The 19,960-nt window shown below is 41.8% G+C and overlaps 1 protein-coding gene across 5 annotated transcripts in view; it reads right to left on the bottom strand.

Annotated features, from left to right (window-relative positions):
* sfswap (splicing factor SWAP) overlaps window positions 1–19,960 on the bottom strand; it is a 103,850-nt gene that overhangs the window by 53,528 nt on the left and 30,362 nt on the right. For all 5 annotated transcript variants that reach the window (XR_008725483.1, XM_055655502.1, XM_055655504.1 and 2 more), the window contains exons 10-12: window positions 14,004–14,097; window positions 3,423–3,597; window positions 1,545–1,757 (exon numbers count right to left, since the gene is read on the bottom strand). Coding sequence is in view for 4 of the 5 variants with exons in the window: in XM_055655502.1 (XP_055511477.1) it covers window positions 1,545–1,757; window positions 3,423–3,597; window positions 14,004–14,097 (482 nt within the window). In the remaining variant the exon portion in view is untranslated. The remainder of the gene's footprint in view (window positions 1–1,544; window positions 1,758–3,422; window positions 3,598–14,003; window positions 14,098–19,960) is intronic.

Here is a 19,960-nt window from a genome sequence, read left to right as displayed (position 1 = left end):
TATCTCCCCCCTAAAGATGACAGATTGTGGCACTAACAATTTGTGCTGAACGGATGGCTCTATGTTAGTGACCTCTTGTATTGTTTGTGACTAACTAAACCTTCACCAAGTGTGGAAGAAAATATTACAATCCTTTCTTACTACATTTTGATTGGAATTGAACAAGGTAATGAAAGGATGTGTGGATCTCTCGCTAACCAGGTGCAGAAGAGGTTCGTGGGAATCGGCAAAAGAAGAATCAGACGCAATAGCTCATCTGGGAATGTGTTGGAGGGTGGATGGTAAACGTAAACATGAAATAGTAGAAAGAGATAAGGAAGCTTGTTTTCCTTTGTGGAAAGGTACAGTAGACCACTAATAGCATAGAAATGTTACTGTAGGTGGGGGGCTTATAATTGGCTCGGAGAGGGGATGGTGGCATGGTCCACCTAAAAGGTGAGATAGAATAATGTCAAGATGCCCTTGTATTCTGTTTGACTTGTATTAACTATCCGTTGTTGAATAAGATTAACACAAGAGAAAAGTAAGTTATGACTAATGAAATAACCATATAACAATTACAGCACGGAAACAGGCCATCTCGGCCCTACAAGTCCGTGCCGAACAACTTTTTTTCCCTTAGTCCGGTTTAATAACCTGCCCACGTTCGTCTCATATTCCTCTCAACCTTTCCTATCCATGGACCTCTCCAAATGTCTTTTAAATATCGTCATTGCACCAGTTATAGTATTTTGGACAATCGTAGCACTCACACAAAGTGCAAGAGAAACTCAGCATGTCAGGCAACATCCCTGGAGGTCATGGATAGGAAATGTTTTGGGTCTGGACCCTTCAAGACGCCCATCCATGTTCCTCCAGCATTTTGTACACTGTGCAATATTCCAGCATCTACAGTTCCTGGTGCCTGCATTAGTACTATCACCTGATTGTTGCTAACTCCCGAGTCAGGATGGCGTGATGTGTTGAAGCTTACACAAACTAACAAAACATAATTTACATTTATTATGATGACCAACAGATTTAACTGCAGATACCCAGCAGTCCATGAAGATAAAATATGTTTCTGCATGTGATCAAGCGACTATCATTAACATTTGGAACAAAACAATAAAAGGCAATTAAAGCTCTTTGTCATGTCAATAAACCAACAATATGAACCAAAAGTATAATTCCCTATATATATAAATAAATAAGGCTGCAAAATCTAAGTTTGGCATAACATTTCAAGAATAAAGTGCAGCATCTGCTAATAGACATAAAAATCTGGAGTAACTCAGTGAGTCAGGTAGCATCTCTGGAGAAAAGGAATTGGTGACGCTTCAGTAAGAGACCCTTCTTCAGACTGAGAGTCAGGGGAAAGGGAAACGAGAGATATAGAAGCTAAATAGAACAAGTGAATGAAATATTATGCAACAAGCAACGATGATCAAGGAGAGGTGAAGCACACAATGGGCCATTGTTGGCTGTCAGGTTGGTGATAATGAGTTATACACTCAGTGAAACTATTGGAATATTTTCTCCAAATGCCACACTTGTTAGCATACCGTGTTTAGCCTCAATTTCCTCTGCTGTCAGCTGAGGTTTCTTCTCCTCTGGAGGAAGGGGGGTAGGTGGGTCTTTGTTTGCTTCACTGCTGGTGGGGTCCTGTGCATCTTGCTCCTCATCACTGTCATCATCCAGTTTTACTCGCTTTTTCTCCAGAGGGAGCATGTCGTTTTCTTTCGCCTTAATTGCAAAGCTTATTGGTGCAAAAGATGCTGTGAAAGAAATGTTCAGAATGTATGAAAATTCTCCATAGTCATATATTTAACATAAAATTCTTCATTTAATCAAAACAAATTAGCTTTTAAAATGGAGCATACATTATTAATCATCTACTGTTCTATGCAACTCTAAGAAGAGTGTTGCTTTAGTATCCAGGATATTCGGTATAACATGCAGTGTTTAGCTTAGTTTGGAGATACAGCATAGATAGAGGCCCTTCAGCCCACTGAGTCCATCCTGATCACTGATCGTCCGTGCACACTAGTTCTATGTTATCCCACTTTTTCATCCACTCCCTAAACAGTAGAGGACAATTTACGGAGGCCAATTGTACGACAAACCCACATGTCTTTGGGATGGCGGAGAAAATGGAAGCACCCGGAGGTAACCCACGTGGTCACAGGGAGAACGTGCAAACGTCTTACAGACTGCGTGCAATCAAGGTCGGGTCTCTGACGCTGTGAGGCAGCAGCTCTACCAGCTACTGTACCGCTCTAATCAAATTACCAGTGCATCAGATGAGCTATTTATGAATTAAGAATAGTGGCAGGTCATCATGCCCCTCGAGTCTGCTTCACCGCCCAGGAAGATCATGGCTGATCCAAATGCAACTCCTCATTCTTGCCGACCCTCAAGTGTGGTCTCCCCTACCAGACCCTGCTTGGTCATCAAGAATATATCCACCTCTGCCTTAAAAATAGTCAAAGACTCAACTTTGGAAGTGGAGGGTTCCAAGACTTTCAACCCGACGATAGAAAATAAAACCACCCCTTTAAACCATGAACAGAATACCACACAAAAAAAACTTCAAAGACAAATAATGAGGGTAAAGATGGGCAATGGCCACCACAAGATCCACATCACACCAAGGGTGGTGATTTTCACGCCAAGGCTGGCGGGTGTATGGAACAAGCTGCCAGAGGAGGTAGTTGAGGCCGGGACTATCCCAACATTTAAGAAGCAGTTAGACAGGTACATGGAAGGGACAGGTTTGGAGGGATACGGACCAAATGCTGGCAAGTGGGACTAGTGTAGTTGGGACGTGTTGGCCAGTGTGGGCAAGTTGGGCTGAAGGGCCTGTTTCCATGCTGAATCACTCTATGATTGTATCTGAAGCCAGGCAAATGCCGACGTGCTTCACTGAATCTCTCCCAGATCCATTTCCCAACGTACATGAAAACTGTGCTGGCAGGATCTAACGTGCGAAACAGTTTTAATGTACACGTGCTAGAATAAAATGCAGATGGATTCCATTTCTAGGCAATGTACTCATTCATTGTCATTCAGCATCTTATGAGTGTGGTGTGATAAACGTGACTTGATGGAGCAATATAGGAAAGGCTGGTTACGTACAGCACATCCATCAGTGCTCCAATGCAGACAAATTAATGTCTCGCTTGGAGACGCCAGCATTTAGCCTGAACTTTTCCTTACACATTCTAACAGATACACTGTGTGTACATCATTTGGCCAGCCCTCAGACTTTCTACAACTTGAGCAACAAATAATCAGCATTGCTTGGAGGAACTCAGTAAGTCGAGCAACATCTGTTGGGGTGGGGGGGCCCCGCTAATACCCTACACCAGGATCTCATTCCCTTGAAATATCTGTTGCAAAATATCATTCTGCAAGACATGTCGACATATTTCCACACTTACCTTTTATAAGTTTTCCATCGTTCATGGCTTTATCTATAGAACTGACACAGTCTGTTTGCGTTATCATGGCATTGGATAAACTTGTGCTCGTCACCTCCTGCTGTACTTCAAATTGCATTGCATCTGAAGTATTGGTGTCGGAACAAACAGTGACAGTACTTGATGCTGCCATGTCCTATTAAAGAAGGTACATTACATTAATAGGTATTCACAACCGCTGCTAAAATCTTGGGAAATAGGAAGACAGCAAAGGATTATTCAACTCGTTCATATATCAGTGGTTCACAGAGCAACTGTGAGTGGTTACACAGAACATTACTATACCATGTAGGTCAGGGGTGGGACACCTTGTTCTGTATAGGGGCCGGGACACATGTCTGTGAGCAGATGGCCGGCTCACAGACATGTGTTCACAGAAGGTAGACAATAATGCTGTACATTGTTTATACACACACACACACACGCGCGCGCACGTGTGTGTGTGTGTGTGCGCGCGCGCGCGATAAAGTTTGTGAATTAATTGATGAGTAACAGAGAAGGGGTAGGAATAAATAAGTGTAAACTTTCTCCTACTCCTTTTCGAACATGTAAGATTTAATTTGTGACGCTTATTAGGTTATTCAATGAGTTGTGTCTAGGTTTATTGTTCATTTCATTTTATTGCCATTTTGCTTTGTTTTTAACCTTTTTTTGTTTTACATGTTGGAAATAAATTATATACTACCACGACTGTACTAAGAACAGTGCATAGGGATAGGATATAGTGTGTGTGTGTGTGTGTGTGTGTGTGTGTGTGTACAGTGTGTGTGTGTGTGTGTGTGTGTGTGTGTGTGTGTGTGTGTGTGTGTGTGTGTGTGTGTGTGTGTGTGTGTGTGTGTGTGTGTGTGTGTGTGTGTGTGTTGAACATTACGCCAAGTTAAAGCAATCTCCTCTACCTGCATGTGATCCATATCCTTCCATTCTCTACATAACCATGTGCCTATCTAATGCCACTATTTTATCTGCTTCCACAACCACCCCAGGCTGCAAGCTCCACATGCTGTGGAAAAAAAAGCATTGAATTTCCTTCAAACTTTCCCCCTCTGATCTTAAATGCTATGCCCTCTAGTCTTTGATATTTTCACCCAGGGGGAGAGGGGGGGGTTCTATTTACTCTTTCTATGCAACACGTAATTTTTTACATTTCTATCAGTTTACTCTCAAAGAAACCTGAAAACAAAGGAATAGGAGAGCAAATAATGATGCAGTTCAATTCAAAATGTTGGGTGTGTGGACAATCTAAGATCTGGTTTTCAAAATTCAAAACCTGTTAACACCTGATATTAATGTTGAAAATGTCAAACAGACGATAAGTAAAATCCTGTCCAATGCTTCAAACAACAAAACGTTCGCAAGTAAAATAGCAAAGTGAGGAAAAGAAAATCAATTTTCTCAAGCAGGACGATGTTTGATGATTTTGTATGTGTGATACAACAAGCTGAAATAATGGCAAGGAAAGAATCAAGATGATTATAGGCAGACCCATTTCTTCTCTCCAGACGCTGCCTGTCCCCACTGTCCAGCATATTGTGTCTACCCCGACTATAGGCAGAGCTGGAAATGGGTGAAAAATAATTACTTCCCAATCCCTGGCTCAGCAATTTGAAATGGAGTTATTTGATTAAGATACAAAAGAAACCTTAAAAAGTGTGGCAATTTAAGGCAGGAAGTGCAAGTCACGTTCTTAATTGAATGATTGGGAAATGCATCCAAAATCTAGATACTTTAATTAAAGAAAAAAAATGCACATGTATAACTTCAGGATTTCAATGTGCCTTTGGAGCTTTTCACAAATGAAAAACGTTAACGCCAAGCAGAGGTTGTTGTTCCTTGCGCTTATAAACGGACAGACGCACGCAGGCACGGACACACACACGCCAAAAACTCAAGTAATTTGCTGCAGAAACCCCATTCATCATTCAGCAACAGTTACTCGACTATTCAAAAGCTTTCCAAGCGGAAATCCTACCCACCTTCCCAGATCTATATAGCTTCAATATTTCTGCTGCCTGCATCCCAAAAGCACAGCTTCCTGCTCAGATATCTTAACATTAACTCAGATACTAACTCAGAAGTCCTCATCTTTGTTGAATACTTATGTGTACTCTCCTCCAACTCTATAACACACTCACAAATATTTAGTAGCCCCCTCTGCTACACCATTCAAAGGGATTACAGTTTGGGACCTTGCTGGCTGAAGGCACAGCTATGAAACCAAATTCTGAAGAAAGGCACAAAATGCTGGAGTAACTAAGTCAGAACAGGCAGCATCGCTGGAGACAAGGAATGGGTGACGTTTCAGGTCGAGACCCTTCTTCGCATTTCTGAAGAAAGGCAATTGATCAGAAAATGAACTGAATTTCTCCCACTACAGGTGCAGCTTGAGCAGCCGAGAACAGTGTACTGGGTGGGGCCCGCCGAGTAAATCCTCAACACCACTATAAATTATGACAACTGAAGTCCCAATAGAAGCTTACACAGCTATGGAATGGTCCAAAATCTCACCCTGCTTGCTTTTCAATCACCTGTAACACATGGATACTGTTGAATACACATCAACTATTGACCTTCGTATCTAATTTGGCACCATTGCATCTAAACACTTTGTCGGCTTCTGACTAACCTATCATGAACATAAGACACCATGCAATCATTAGTGGCAACTCATTAGTATAAAGCAGAGCTGTTTCCAGCTGGGCAACCTTGGCAGCTTTTTAGGTTGCCAAATGACAGTTTAAGTGGTCATTTAAGACGGCTTGCATGACGTGTGCGATAATGTGCTCGGACAAAGTGCATAGTTACCAGTCGGAATTATGCTCAATGAGGCATTCACATATTATTTCTGCTTCAAATAAAGTAATAAACTAAACATATTCACCAATCAAGACATGATATATACCACAATGACATGCAGCGAAATTATAATTCAGTATCTCAACTTTTTACACGTTGCAATTTCTATTATTTCTTTCCACATCCAAACAAAAATGTGTTTGGATTATTCAGCGTATGATCAACCTCGGTGAGACCAAGCGCAGGCTTGGCGATCGCTTCGCACAACACCTCCACTTAGTTCGCAATAACCAACCTGATCTCCCGGTGGCTCAGCACTTCAACTCCCCCTCCCATTCCGAATCTGACCTTTCTGTCCTGGACCTTCTCCATGGCCAGAGTGAGGCCCACTGCAAATGGGAGGAACAGCACCTCACATTTCGCTTGGGCAGTTTACACCCCAGCGGTATGAACATTGACTTCTCCAATTTCAGGTAGTCCTTGCTTTCTCCCTCCTTCCCCTCCCATTCCCAGCTCTCCCACAGCCTACTGTCTCCGCCTCTTCCTTTCTTTTTCCCGCCCCCCCCCCGACATCAGTCTGAAGAAGGGTCTCGACCCGAAATGTCACCTATTCCTTCGCTTCATAGATGCTGCCTCACACGCCGATTTTCTCCAGCTATTTTGTCTACCAACGGGATCCCACCACTGACCACATCTTCCCATCTCCTCCCCTGTCGGCTTTCCGCAGAACTCCAGCAACAATGCAAATTACTAATTCATTCAGTGCAAAGACCACCATTTATTAACAATTTGTGAAGACATTTCCCTCAATATAAAGACATTTCCTGCAAACCAAGTTGTTCAATTTCTGGTCATATGAACAGAAATGTTTCTCCCAATGCAATTGTAGCTCTTCCTGATGAAAAAATAAGCTTCCCACCAACTGGCTTAACATTGAGTTTAACATCAGACAATGTTTCTCATAAGGTTTGGGTAAGTCTGAGCAAAAGTTTTTTTCAAACATTGAAGTTGCCTGAACAGATTCATTTATACTAATGAGTTAACACTAATGATTTCTTGATGTCTAGGGTTCATGTTAGATCAGTCAAAGACTTGAAAGGAGTTAGAATCCAATGGTAGCAAATTGGATACCAAATTTCAGAAGGCATATATCGATCAACAGTTGACAGGGATTTGGTGACTGGAAAGTAATTAATATTAGGGTTCCACACAGCTCACTCCTCTGTCCCTGCCTGTTTGCAATGTGTGTATTAATAATTTGGAATTGTGCAGAAAATAAAATTAGGAAGCATGCAGAAAAATGACAGGAAATCTAAACTAAACGCAGGAAATGCCGGAAACACTTAGAGCAGGTCAGAAACAGTTAATATTTCAGCTAGAGGCCCCTTCAGATACATAGATATAGAGACAATAGGTGCAGTAGTAGGCCATTTGGCCCTTCGAGCCAGCACCGTCATTCAATGTGATCATGGCTGATTATCCCCAATCAGTACCATGTTCCTGCTTTCTCCGCATATCCCTTGATTCCGCTAGCCAAGGGTTAAATCTAACAATATTTTGAATCAATCCAGTGAATCAGCCTCAACTGCCTTCTGAGGCAGAGAATTCCACAAATTCACAACTCACTATGTGAAAAAGTGTTTCCTCATCCCAGTTCTAAATGGCCTACCCCTTATTCTTAAACTGTGGCCCCTGGTTCTGGACTCCCCCAACATCGGGTACATGTTTCCTGCATCTGGCTTGTCCATCTCTTAATAATTTTATATGTTTCTATAAGATATCCTCTCATCCTTGTGGTCTGTCTTGCTTAATATTTCCGGCATTTGCAGTTTTTATTAAGGAAAGCTACAACTATGTCAATAATTACCTATATAGAAAAGGAAAGTTAGGAAAGTTTTAGATTGTGGGAATCAATGGTCTGGTCCGTTGGGTAGAAAAATGGCAAATGGGATTTAATTCGGAGGCGTGCAAGGTAATGCATTTGGGGAATGTACAATAAATTGGAGGATATTGAGTGATGTGGATGAACAGAGGGATTTGGAGTATACATCTACAGACCCTTAGCAGCAGTAGGAGAGATTACCAAGGTGATTAAAAACACATAGAGGATGTTTTCCTTTATTAGCCGAGTCTCAGAGATAAAAAAACAAGGATATCATGCTAGAATTGTGCACATTAATTGGAGTAGAATTGATGGGCCACATAGCAAAGGGTGCAGAGAACTAAAGAGTGGAACATTGAAGCTACAAGGAAAGATTGGATAAGTTAGTGTCACTTTGAGGAGGAGGATGTGAAAGGCAGTCTTAGTTCTTGGTTTCTTGGTCCTCCAAAATATTCCAAATGGAATTTAAACTGGTGGTACCTCATGGTGGTACCCCATCTTCCCCCCCTCCCCCCCCCCCTCCCCCTCCTCTCCCCCTCCTTCCCTCCCCCTCTCCTCACCACTCTCCCTCTCCTCTCCCTCTCCCCCCCCCCACCCGCACCCCCCTCTCTCTCCCTCCGCCCTCTTCCCTCTAACCCTCTCTGCCCTTCTCGTCCCCCTCTCCCCCCCCTCTCCCCCACCCTCTCTCTCTTCCCCCTCTCCTCACCACTCTCCCTCTCTCCCCCCTCCTCCCCCCCACCCCATCCCTCCTCCCCCCACCCCTCTTCCTCTCTCTCCCTCCCCCCCCTTCCCCCTAACCCTCTGTCCCTCGTCCACCTCTCCCCCTACCCCTCCCCTTCCCACCTCTCCCCCTCTCCCCCCACCCCTCCCCCTCCTCTCCCCCACCCCCTCCTCTCTCCCCCCCTCTCCTCCCACTCTCCCTCTCCTCCCCCTCCCACCCCTCCCTCTCCCCCTACCCTCTTCCCTCTCTCCCTCCGCCCCCTAACCCTCTGTCCCTCGTCCACCTCTCCCCCTACCCCTCCCTTCCCACTCTCTCCCCTCTCTCTCCCCCCCCCCTCTCCCCCCCCCCCCCCACACGTAACTGAGGAGGATCAAATTGTGAGAAAGCCTGGAGAAAACAAGGATAAACTGTTTCCCTTAATAGATGCCACAGATTTAAAATAATGAGTGGGAGAGACGAGGCAGAGCATATGAAAGGGTTTTGTTAAGGCGAGGGAGAGTCAGCAAAATCTAATGTATGTTGCCTTGCCTTTTTACTGTCCCCAAATGCAAGACCCTACATTTCTCTGGATTACCTTTACCATTGGCGCTATAACAACATTTAATACACATTTGGACATATACATGTATAGGAAAGGTTTATGGAGAAACAAAATGCTGGAGTAACTCAGCGGGGCCAGGCAGCATCTCTAGAGAACATGGATAGATGAATTTCAGGTCAGGACCAATTTCACGTAGACTCTGGATCCTTCGTGCGGTTTAGAGGGATATGGGCCAAACGTGGACAGATGGGACTAGTGTGGATGTGGCGTCTTGGTCAGCATGGGCAAGTTAAGCTGAAGGGCCTGTTTCCCTGCTGTACGACTCATTGACCTCTCATTTGATGTCTTTTCACCCAACAACCACATCATTCACATCTTCCCACAATCAAAAACCTTTCTATTTACTCTCAACTACGTACAAAATTATTATTGTAGTTGCAAATCTCGTTAATATATAAACAGAAAATGCCTGAAACACTGAGCGGAACAGGCCCCATCTGAAAGGTCTTTCAGCACCTCACTTGGATGTGTACTTGACCAGCTGTGACCTGCAGTACCAGGGCCCCAGCACAGGAATAGGTTTGGCAGCTCCTTTTGATCGGAGGCGTTACAATATCCTTCCCTTTCCATTGTAAAATATTTCTACCAAGGTCCAGAAGCACATTTTCAATTTAAAAAATGCAGCAAACCAAATATTTTATCACCTCTCACAGAAACAATTAAGAAAAGCATATCAGAAATTTACAACAATCTGAGGTTTCTGTAATACTATGTAAATTCTTAACAAACATGGCTGCATATTTAATCCAAGGGATATATACCCATCTAATAGTGGATTTACAACATCATTACTCTTGTCATCAATGTGAAATTATGTCAAGGCTATAAATATTTCTGTCAGTGTAATTTGCAACCTTAGAAATCATACCGATCTGTGAAAAACTCTCAGTACTAACAAAATCATATTCTATTGTGTCAACTAAGTTTCATAGTCAACAAGCATGAAATTAAAGGCATGGCCATCCATGCAACTATCTTATATCCACTGCTTCTATGCCCTTTTCAACATAACAATTTCAATAGTTTATTTGCACAGATACTTCCTGGTATGAAGGTAAGCAGAGTGTTCTGATATAGTAACAACATATTTAAAAAGCAAATTTGAAATAAACGACCAGCACAATGTAATTACTTCTATCCTTTATGCATATCTGATTTAGGGAGCTAATATATATCACACAAATTAGATTCCCGTTTGACTATAAAAACAAATTATAGGCAGCACATCTAATTATTCATGCAGCTTAAACCTACTGAGTATATCGCAACACAAACTCAAATTGATCATCAGAAATGTTCAGCTCACTATTCATAACCAAACAGGACTAACTTGCTCTCCATTTTAAAGCCAGACTTCCACAGATCTCACAAGCCTTCTCAATTAAATAAATGTAGACACAAGGAACTGCAAGTGCTGGTTTAAGAAGAAAGTAACTCAGCGGGTCAGGCAGCATCGCTGGAGAACATGGGTAAACGACGTTTCGGGTTGGGACTGTTCTTCTGCCTATACATGTTCTCCAGGAATGCTGCCTGACCCACCCAAATCCTCCAGCACCTTGTCTTTTTTTTTCTTCAATTACATAGTACTTTTAAAAATCCGTTTTCTATCTAAATTTTAATTTATGGTACACCACAGAAAATTTCTGGATTGACTCCACTAAACTAAACTAAATCTAATGAATTCAATCAGTAAAAAGGAACAAATTGCTATAAGGAGCAGCCAAGTGCAAGTTAAACTTGTGCAAGAAATTGAAAATCAGTAAGCACACAGCTTTTAAACTTGTTTCGAATTTTCCCCACAAGCAAATGATCTGTGTTCTGTGCTGTTTGCACAAAATATTGCGGTTTCCTTGGGGATGTTTTTACAATTTTAAGATTCAATTTACAGTTGTAAGATGCAGAACAAATAGGCCAGGAGATTGCAGACAGCTGCAGGTCAAATAAGGTTGTTGTAGTTGGGGATTTTAACTTGCTCAATATAGACTGGGAAAATCATAGTGTGAAGGGTTTAATTGGGGTGCAACGGAGAGTTTTCTCAAGCAGTATGTAGAGACCCCCACATGTGAGAGGGCAACACTGGATCTCGTATTGGGAAATTGGCACGGGCAAGTTAATGAAGTGTTTATGGATAGAGCCTTCTGGGACCACTGACTACAGTTTGAGTAGGTTTAAGATAGTTATGGATAGGGCCCACGTGTTAAAATGCTCAACTGGGGTAAGGTCATGGTTTGAGGGTATGAGAGAAGGTTGCGTTCAAGTTGACTGGAGCAGATTATTTGAGGCGAAAAGAACATCAGCCAAGTGGGATGTTTTTAATTATGTGCCGACAAAAGCTCAGGATATGTACATTCCTTATAGAGTGATGGGCAAAGCAGGCAAACGTAAGGAAATTGAGGCATTGGTCAAAAACAAGAAGGATGCATGGGACAGGTATAGGCAGCTGGAATCAAGTGCATCCCTGGAGGAGTTTTGTGAACCAAGGGGTAAACTAAAAAAGGAATTCAGAAGGGCAAAAAGGGGCCAGGAGATAGCTCTGGCGGGTAGCATTAAGGACATTCTCAAAAGATGTTACAAATACATAAGGGGGAAAAGGGTAACTATAGAGAGAGTGGGACCTCTCAGGAATCAAAGTATTAGCAAGTTTGCTGATGATACAAAAGTGAGTGGTTTTGCAGGTAGTGAAGATGGTTGTGAAAGATTGCAGCAGGATCTTGATCGATTGGCCAGTTGGGCTGAAGAATGGTTGATGGAATTTAATACAGAGAAATGTGAGGTGTTGCATTTTGAGACGTCGAACAATGGCAGGACCTACACAGTGAATGGTAGGGCTCTGGGGAGTGTTGTAGAGCAGAGGGATCTAGGATTGCAGGTGCATGGTTCCTTGAAGGTCGAGTCGCACGTTGATGAGACCGCTTTTAGAGTATTGTGTTCAGTTCTGGGCACCATGTGATAGGAAAGATATTGTCATGCTAGAAAGGGTTCAGAGATTTACGAGGATGTTGTCAGGAATAGAGGGTGTGAGCTATAGAGAGTGGTTGAGAAGGCTGGGTCTCTATTCCTTTGAGCACAGGAGGATGAGGGGGATCTTATAGAGATATATAAAATCATGAGAGGAATAGATCGGGTAGATGCACAGAATCTCTTGCCCAGAGTAGGTAAATTGAGGACCAGAGGACATAGGTTCAAGGTGAAGGGGAAAAGATTTAATAGGGATCTGAGGGGTAACGTTTTCACACAAAGAGTGATGGGTGTATGGAACGAGCTGCCAGAGGAGGTAGTTGAAGCTGGGACTATCCCAACGTTTAAGAAACAATTAGACAGGTACATGGATAGGACAAGTTTGGATATGGACCAAACACAGGCAGGTGGGACTAGTGTAGCTGGGACATGTAGGTCGGCGTGGGCAAGTTGGGCCGAAGAACCTGTTTCCACACTGTATCACTCTGACTCTATTCAAAAAAATTCCACTACACATACCATTAATAATTCATTTCTTTAACCCAGAATCTTGAATTTACAGACTACTGAAAACTATTTAGTTATTACTTGATACTTAAAAGACCGCACATTTGAGGCAGAGATAGATAGATTGTTGATTTGTACGGGTGTCAGGGGCTATGGGCAGGTGAATGGAGTAAAGAGGTAGAGATAGATCGGCCATGATTGAGTGACGGAGTAGACTTGATGGGCCAAATGGCCTCATTTTTCTCCCATCACTTATGAACTTATCATTAATTTATTCATTTATTTACAAAACCAACATTTGTACGTTCTCCCTGCAACTGCGTGGGTTTCCTCCGGATGCTCCAGTTTTCGCCCACATCCCAAAGATGTGCAGGTTTGTAGGTTAATTGTCCTGTATAAACTGTCCCGAGTGGGTAGGGAGTGGATGAGAAAGTGTAACAACATAGAACTAGTGTGAATGGGTGATCAATGCTCAGTGTGGACCAGTGTAGGCCTGTTTCCATGTTGCATCTTTCAATCAATGTATTCACTCTGAACAACATGGCTCACAAGGCTGCTTCTGAGGACAGTTAAAAGATAACCTTATTTTCCCCAATTCCCTTCCCTGAATGGCATTACAAAGTTCACAAGTTGTAGGAGTAGAATTAGGCCGTTCAGCCCATCGAGTCTACTCCGTCATTCAATCATGGCTGATCTCTGCCTCCTAATCCCATTTTCCTGCCTTCTCCCCATAACCCTTGACACCCGTTCTAATCAGGAAGTTAGTGAATGAGAAAGCTTTTTCAGGACAATTCAGAAGTTACATGCTCAGCATTACGGAAACTAACATTTTGATTCCATATTTATCTAATCATCTGAATGAATATTTCTGAATTCCTGCGCTGGGATCCAAACCCATGACCAGATCAGCAGATATTTTTTGATTTAATTTAACCACCATGGTACAGTACGTATATAATTCCAGATTTCAATAATGGAACTGATCAATGTCTGACCCCCAAGCTCTCTTCCGTTTGTATTCAAACATTATTTATTTTCAGCTTCACAGAGCATGCAATTACTTTCCCCCTTTTTCCATACCTGTTGAATACTGTAACCTTCTTTTTGAGAGAAGTATTGTTTCTTGAACTCATAATACGCATTGTATTGGTGCCAAGGCTGCAGAAACTCAAACCTAGAAGATAGGTAACAGATTCAAACTTCAGACAGTATATAAAAATGCATTTCAAACTATATATGTACACACAAAATTAAACGCCTAATAAAGTATTCAAAACTAAACAAGATCAAAACCATAAAAATGTACTTCTGCAGTTTGTCAATGATTGTATATTTGTCCATGAAACTGTAGTTGTGAACAAACTGTGCCCCTTAGCTGTGCATTAGGCAGGGCTTGATTGTAATCATGCAGTCTTTTCTTTGACTGGAGAGCAAGCAAACAAAAGCATTTCACTGTACCTCGGTACACGTGACAATAAAAAACTAAACTACAGTGAAAAGATTTCAACTATCTGTCACAGTGTACAATCCACAATCAAACAAAGATGTTAAAATGTACTCGTTGCCTGCAAAGGATATCATTTTAATTATGAAAAGTTTAAATTATTAATGGAGAAAAATTTAAAGTCCAAACCAATCTGAATAGTTTAAATTGTGAACTGAAGCACATTCAAGCTTTCTAAAAACGTTCTCAGATCAATCCTTTTGAAGTGTTGGATTGTTAGAAACCTATATGTACTAAAATTATTTAATAGTTAGTAGAAGAATTTTAAATATTCTCAGGATTCATGGATTGCTGATAATAGACAATAGGTGCAGGAGTAGGCCATTCGGACAATCAGCACCGCCATCCATTATCGTTGTATTGTAGTATTGTTTTGTATATCCATTCGTATTCGCCTACGAGTCAAAAAAGCACGTTTCCATCCAATGTCCATCATGGCTGAAAAATAAATAGAAATAAAAAATACATGTATCATGAACAAATTTAACACTCTACTAAACATTCAACAGGCGTTCCGACCGGCAGCGGCACAGCAGTGGCTCTGCTGCAGTGTGTCCAGGTTGGGGGTTTGTGCGCGATACTTGGCAGGAGCCAAATCTAGCAGTCTCTCTGTGAAAGTATGATCCAGAGATCCTCTCCCTATACCCTGACTCCCTATCTTTAAGAGCAGAGAAAGTTCCACAGACCGGCCTAACAACCTTTTCACAAAAGTGTTTTTTACACAAAAGTATTCTCATCTCCGTTCTAAATGGCTTGCCCCTTATTCTTAAACTATGGCCCCTGGTTCTGGACTCCCCCAACATCGGAAACATGTTTCCTGCCTCTAGCGTGTCCAAACCCTTAATAATCTTATATGTTTCAATAAGATCTCCTCTCATCCTCCTAAACTCCAGAGTATACAAGCCCAGCCGCTCCATTCTCTCAGCATATGACAGTCCCGCCATTCTGGGAATTAATCTTGTAAACCAACGCCACACTCCCTCAATAGCAAGAATGTCCTTCCTCAAATTAGGGGACCAAAACTGCACACAATACTCCAGGTGTGGTCTCACTAGGGCTCTGTACAACTGCATAAGGACCTCTTTGCTCCTATACTCAACTCCTCTTGTTATGAAGGCCAACATGCCATTCGCTTTCTTCACTACCTGCTGTACCTGCATGCTTACTTTCATTGACTGATGAACAAGAACCCCCAGATCCCGCTGTACTTCCCCTTTTCCCAACTTGACGCCATTCAGATAATAATCTGCCTTCCTGTTTTTGCTACCAAAGTGATAACCTCACATTTATCCACATTAACCTGCATTTGCCCACTCACCCAACCTGTCCAAGTCACCCTGCATTCTCATAGCATCCTCCTCACAGTTCACACTGCCACCAAGCTTTGTGTCATCTGCAAAGTTGCTAATGTTACTTTGAATCCCTTCATCCAAATCATTGATGTATATTGTAAATAGCTGCGGTCCCAGCACCGAGCCTTGCGGTACCCCACTAGTCACTGCCTGCCATTCTGAAAGGGACCCGTTAATCCCTCCTCTTTGTTTCCTGTCTGCCAACCAATTTTCTACCCAAGTCAGCACTCTACCCCCGATACCATGTGGCCTAACTTTGCCCACTAATCTTTTATGTGGGATCTTATCAAAAGCTTTCTGAAAGTCCAGGTACACTACATCCACTGGCTCTCCCTTGTCCATTTTCCTAGTTACATCCTCAAAAAATTGCAGCAGAATAGTCAAGCTTCGTAATTTCTCCTTCGTAAATCCATGCTGACTCGGACCAATCCTGTTACTGCTATCCAAATGTGCCGCTATTTCATCTTTTATGATTAACTCCAGCATCTTCCCCACCACCGATGTCAGGCTAACTGGTCTATAATTCCCGTTTTCTCTCTCCCACCTTTCTTAAAAAGTGAGATAACATTAGCTACCCTCCAATCCACAGGAACTGAATCTGAATCTATAGAACATTGGAAAATGATCACCAATGCATCCACGATTTCTAGAACCACTTCCTTAAGTACCCTGGGATGCAGCCCAACAGACCCTGGTAAGACTGGTATTTATTGTCCAGCCCTAATACACTGGTCAGTGTAAAGTCAACCACAGTGCTGTCGGATTGGAGTATCAGAGATCAAATTAGGCAAATCATTTGCTGAGAGAACTTGGATGAATCAAGGATTTGTATGAGAACCAACAGTTTCATAATCATTTTTTTAAATTAATACCAGCTTTTTATTAGCTGGCAAATGCATAGTGAGGTTTTAATTCTCGTCTCTGAATTATTAACCAGGCCTGGAAATAAAAACCACAGACAATGGCAATTTGAAATAAAAATAGAGTCTACTGGAAACATACGAGTAGCAATGAAAAGATAACCAAGAGTAATGAAAAGATAAGATGAAGTAGGGTCTCCACCCGAAACGTCACCCATTCCTTCGCTCCAGAGATGCTGCCTTTCCTGCTGAGTTAGTCCAGCACTTTGTGTCCATCTTCAGTTTAAACCAGCATCTGCAGTTCCTTCCTACACATCAAGAGCTATTATTGCAGGTTGAAGAACCCGCTGGCTACTAATTCCAGAAAATAACTAAAGCTGCATCTCACAACATTCCTAATATGTCTTCAAGACCCTGTGGTTTTAACATTTCCTCCTCATTAAAGATGAAGATTTATTTTTCTGCTTCAGTTTGCTACTGCACAACTGCCAACAGCCGGGCTATCTCATGCATTTTAATATTATATTAGAATCACAACATTTGTATTTGCTTATCCTTCAAATTGACGTATAAATTACATCTGACAAAATATAATTCCATTTGGGATTGGAGGAGAGCCATGGTTAATTCCATGGTTCTTCTTTGTATCAGTCAGTTACGAGTTTCAGAGGCGTTATATTAGCCAGAATTCAATGTATTGTCTCTAACAAGTTATACTTCGAATATGCCATCCAGTAACACACTGATGCTTATTTCATACCTGCAGCATGACAAATACCTCTGCAGAGACAACCACCTTTCGGCCCATCGTGTCCATGCCAGCCCAGGAGCTATCCTGTTAGAAACCACTTTCTACATCAAACTGCTCAGCACTGCAGAATACAATATCTTGCTATTTACAATTTGATCAGCATTTTCAGCTTTCGTTGGACTCTCAGGTAGCAAGGTATCAAAATAGCAAGGTATGATAACTCTGGTATAAAATGAAATGGAGAACTCCCACACTCACACTTGCATAACCCCACCCGGAGGCAACCCATTCATTATGAACATATTTAGTGACAGGAATTAAGCCATCCTATATTCAACTTCTATTGCATTTTACAGCTCTATTAATCATTCGCCTGCTGTCTCTGCTCCAATAAATAACATAACCTAGCTAATCTTTCCTCATAACTAAAGTTCTCCAGAACTAATCTCTTTCATAACAGCTCTGGCGGCGTCACATCTACGCTATCGTCAGCTGCAGGACTTGAGAAATGGCTTAGATAGTAATTGAGCGTTTCAGGGCTAGCACGGGTTCAATGGGCCGAAGGGTCGGTTCCTGCAGCAATATACCGGGTCAGAGACCCTTCAACAGACCCTCCCTCTGTAGATGTTGCCTGACCTGCCAAGAGTTCCAGCATTTGCTGTTTTTTCACCACATTTCCAGCGTTTGTAGTTTTGCATGAATGTCATGTACCTTCAAGTAGCTGCTCCTGAAACAATTCTGCCAGATTATCTCACCCCAATTGAGAGCTTTTACTCTACCTTTGTCTCTTTTCAGAAGTAAATCAATTGATCATTAGCATCAAAATGTCCTTTGCAGCAGCTCAGCTTCATTTCCAAAAATCTCCATAATCACTGCCTGTGATATCAGGCTTGGTCAGTGCTAGCCTGCCGAGTGAAGTTTAATATTTCTGCACCATTTTTGTTGATTCTAACTACTATGTCACACACACACACAATTATTTAAAAAAGGATTGTGTACACAAATCAAATTGCATTAATTATCTTTTTTTTTCAAATGAAATGTGTTCAAGTTAAATAATAGTTCAGCTAACTTCCTTCAAATGATTTTGAATATGATCAACTAATTTAATCCTACATATAATTGTAAATGACTTCAAATTTAGTTTTGTAATCATTTTAACTCATGTAAGGAATATCCTAAATTTGACTAAAGGAAACATTTTAACAAAAGAAAACATATTATTTTATATTTCTCCTCTTTTCAGGAGTGAAAATGCCGCTGTTCTGCCATCGCTGATGCAAGATTTTAGTTAAAGTTGGGAGAAATGATGGTTTTAACTCTTATCATAACTTCAAAACCTGTCAGAGGTTGGGGGCAGTGGTGTAAAACATGAACCAATTCCAACGCATGATTGGCAAAGAACTAATGGTAAAAAGATTTTCAAAAACACATTAGGTGGTTAGGTTTTGGAATGTGGCAGTCAAAAAGCAGTTAGATGGGTGTGCAAGAGGAAAGAATCTTTCAGGAAAATGAGAGGGAGCATGATTGCAGGTGTGGAAATCGTCAAATACGTTCAGTGATTTTTTTATTTATTTTTTAACCTGAGCTAGCCTACTGCAAGCGGCATAGTAGCGGTGTACGTTGTCCCTAGCGTGGAAGGCAAGGATGAGAAAGTGGGGCATCATAGAACTAAAGGGCCTGTTTCCATGTTGTATCTCTAAAATAAAACTATTATAGACTTACTCCATGAAGGTGAAATGCCATTATTTAGAGTGAGTAGACAGAGCATATTTATTGAACAATGTTAGAGAAAGAGAAAATGCCAGAAACACCGAGGTCTCTCAGCAAAGGTGGAAGGAGGAACAGAGCTAATCTTTCACGTCAATAAAGATCCCACAGCCAAACTGTTCTGGAGGAACCTTCAACCGACACATTAAGGCTGGTTCTCCTTTCACACATGCTGCCAGTGCTGAGCATTATTTCCAGTATTTCCTGTGTTCATTACAGATTTGCACCATTAATTTATTTTATAGAAGTAGAGGATATGGGTTTACGGTTACATAAAACTATAAATCAGAAGCCTCTCTTCCCCCCCCCCCCTCCAGTATGTGGTAGATACTTCCAACAGAACTTGCCAGTTGAAATTAATTCTTCAACTACATCTTAATGAATGCAAGGTTAATAATAAGTATTAAAAAAGGTCCACTCATTCTTCAGGAACACAGTTTGCTGGAGCAGGGGTAATTGTTGAAAAATGGATCCAAAAGCAGTGAAAAGAGACAGGAGGCGGTCTAAATTCACCGTTGTTTTTCTCAATTATTTTCACTTTCATTTTTTCCCCATATTTCCTTACATCGTACGAGGCCATTCAGCACCCCATGGAGGCTCCGGTGGTATTCCTGTACACTTGCTCCCCTGTAACCCGATCACTTTCTCGTGTTCAATGCCCCCCTCCCCTTCCCTCATTACACTGGGGCGCGAGCAAGATTGTGCTCTTAGAATGTCATGAAATAAAATTAAACTTTTCTTTTTGAGGAAATCAAGAATTATGGAAAGCCTATTCCATGTTCCTTATTTTGTCATCTCTC

This window comes from Leucoraja erinacea, chromosome 25 (assembly GCF_028641065.1).
Source record: "Leucoraja erinacea ecotype New England chromosome 25, Leri_hhj_1, whole genome shotgun sequence".
Lineage (NCBI taxonomy): Eukaryota > Metazoa > Chordata > Chondrichthyes > Rajiformes > Rajidae > Leucoraja > Leucoraja erinaceus.
Note: the sequence above shows the minus strand (reverse complement) of the source record. Positions and strands in the feature narration are given on the sequence as shown.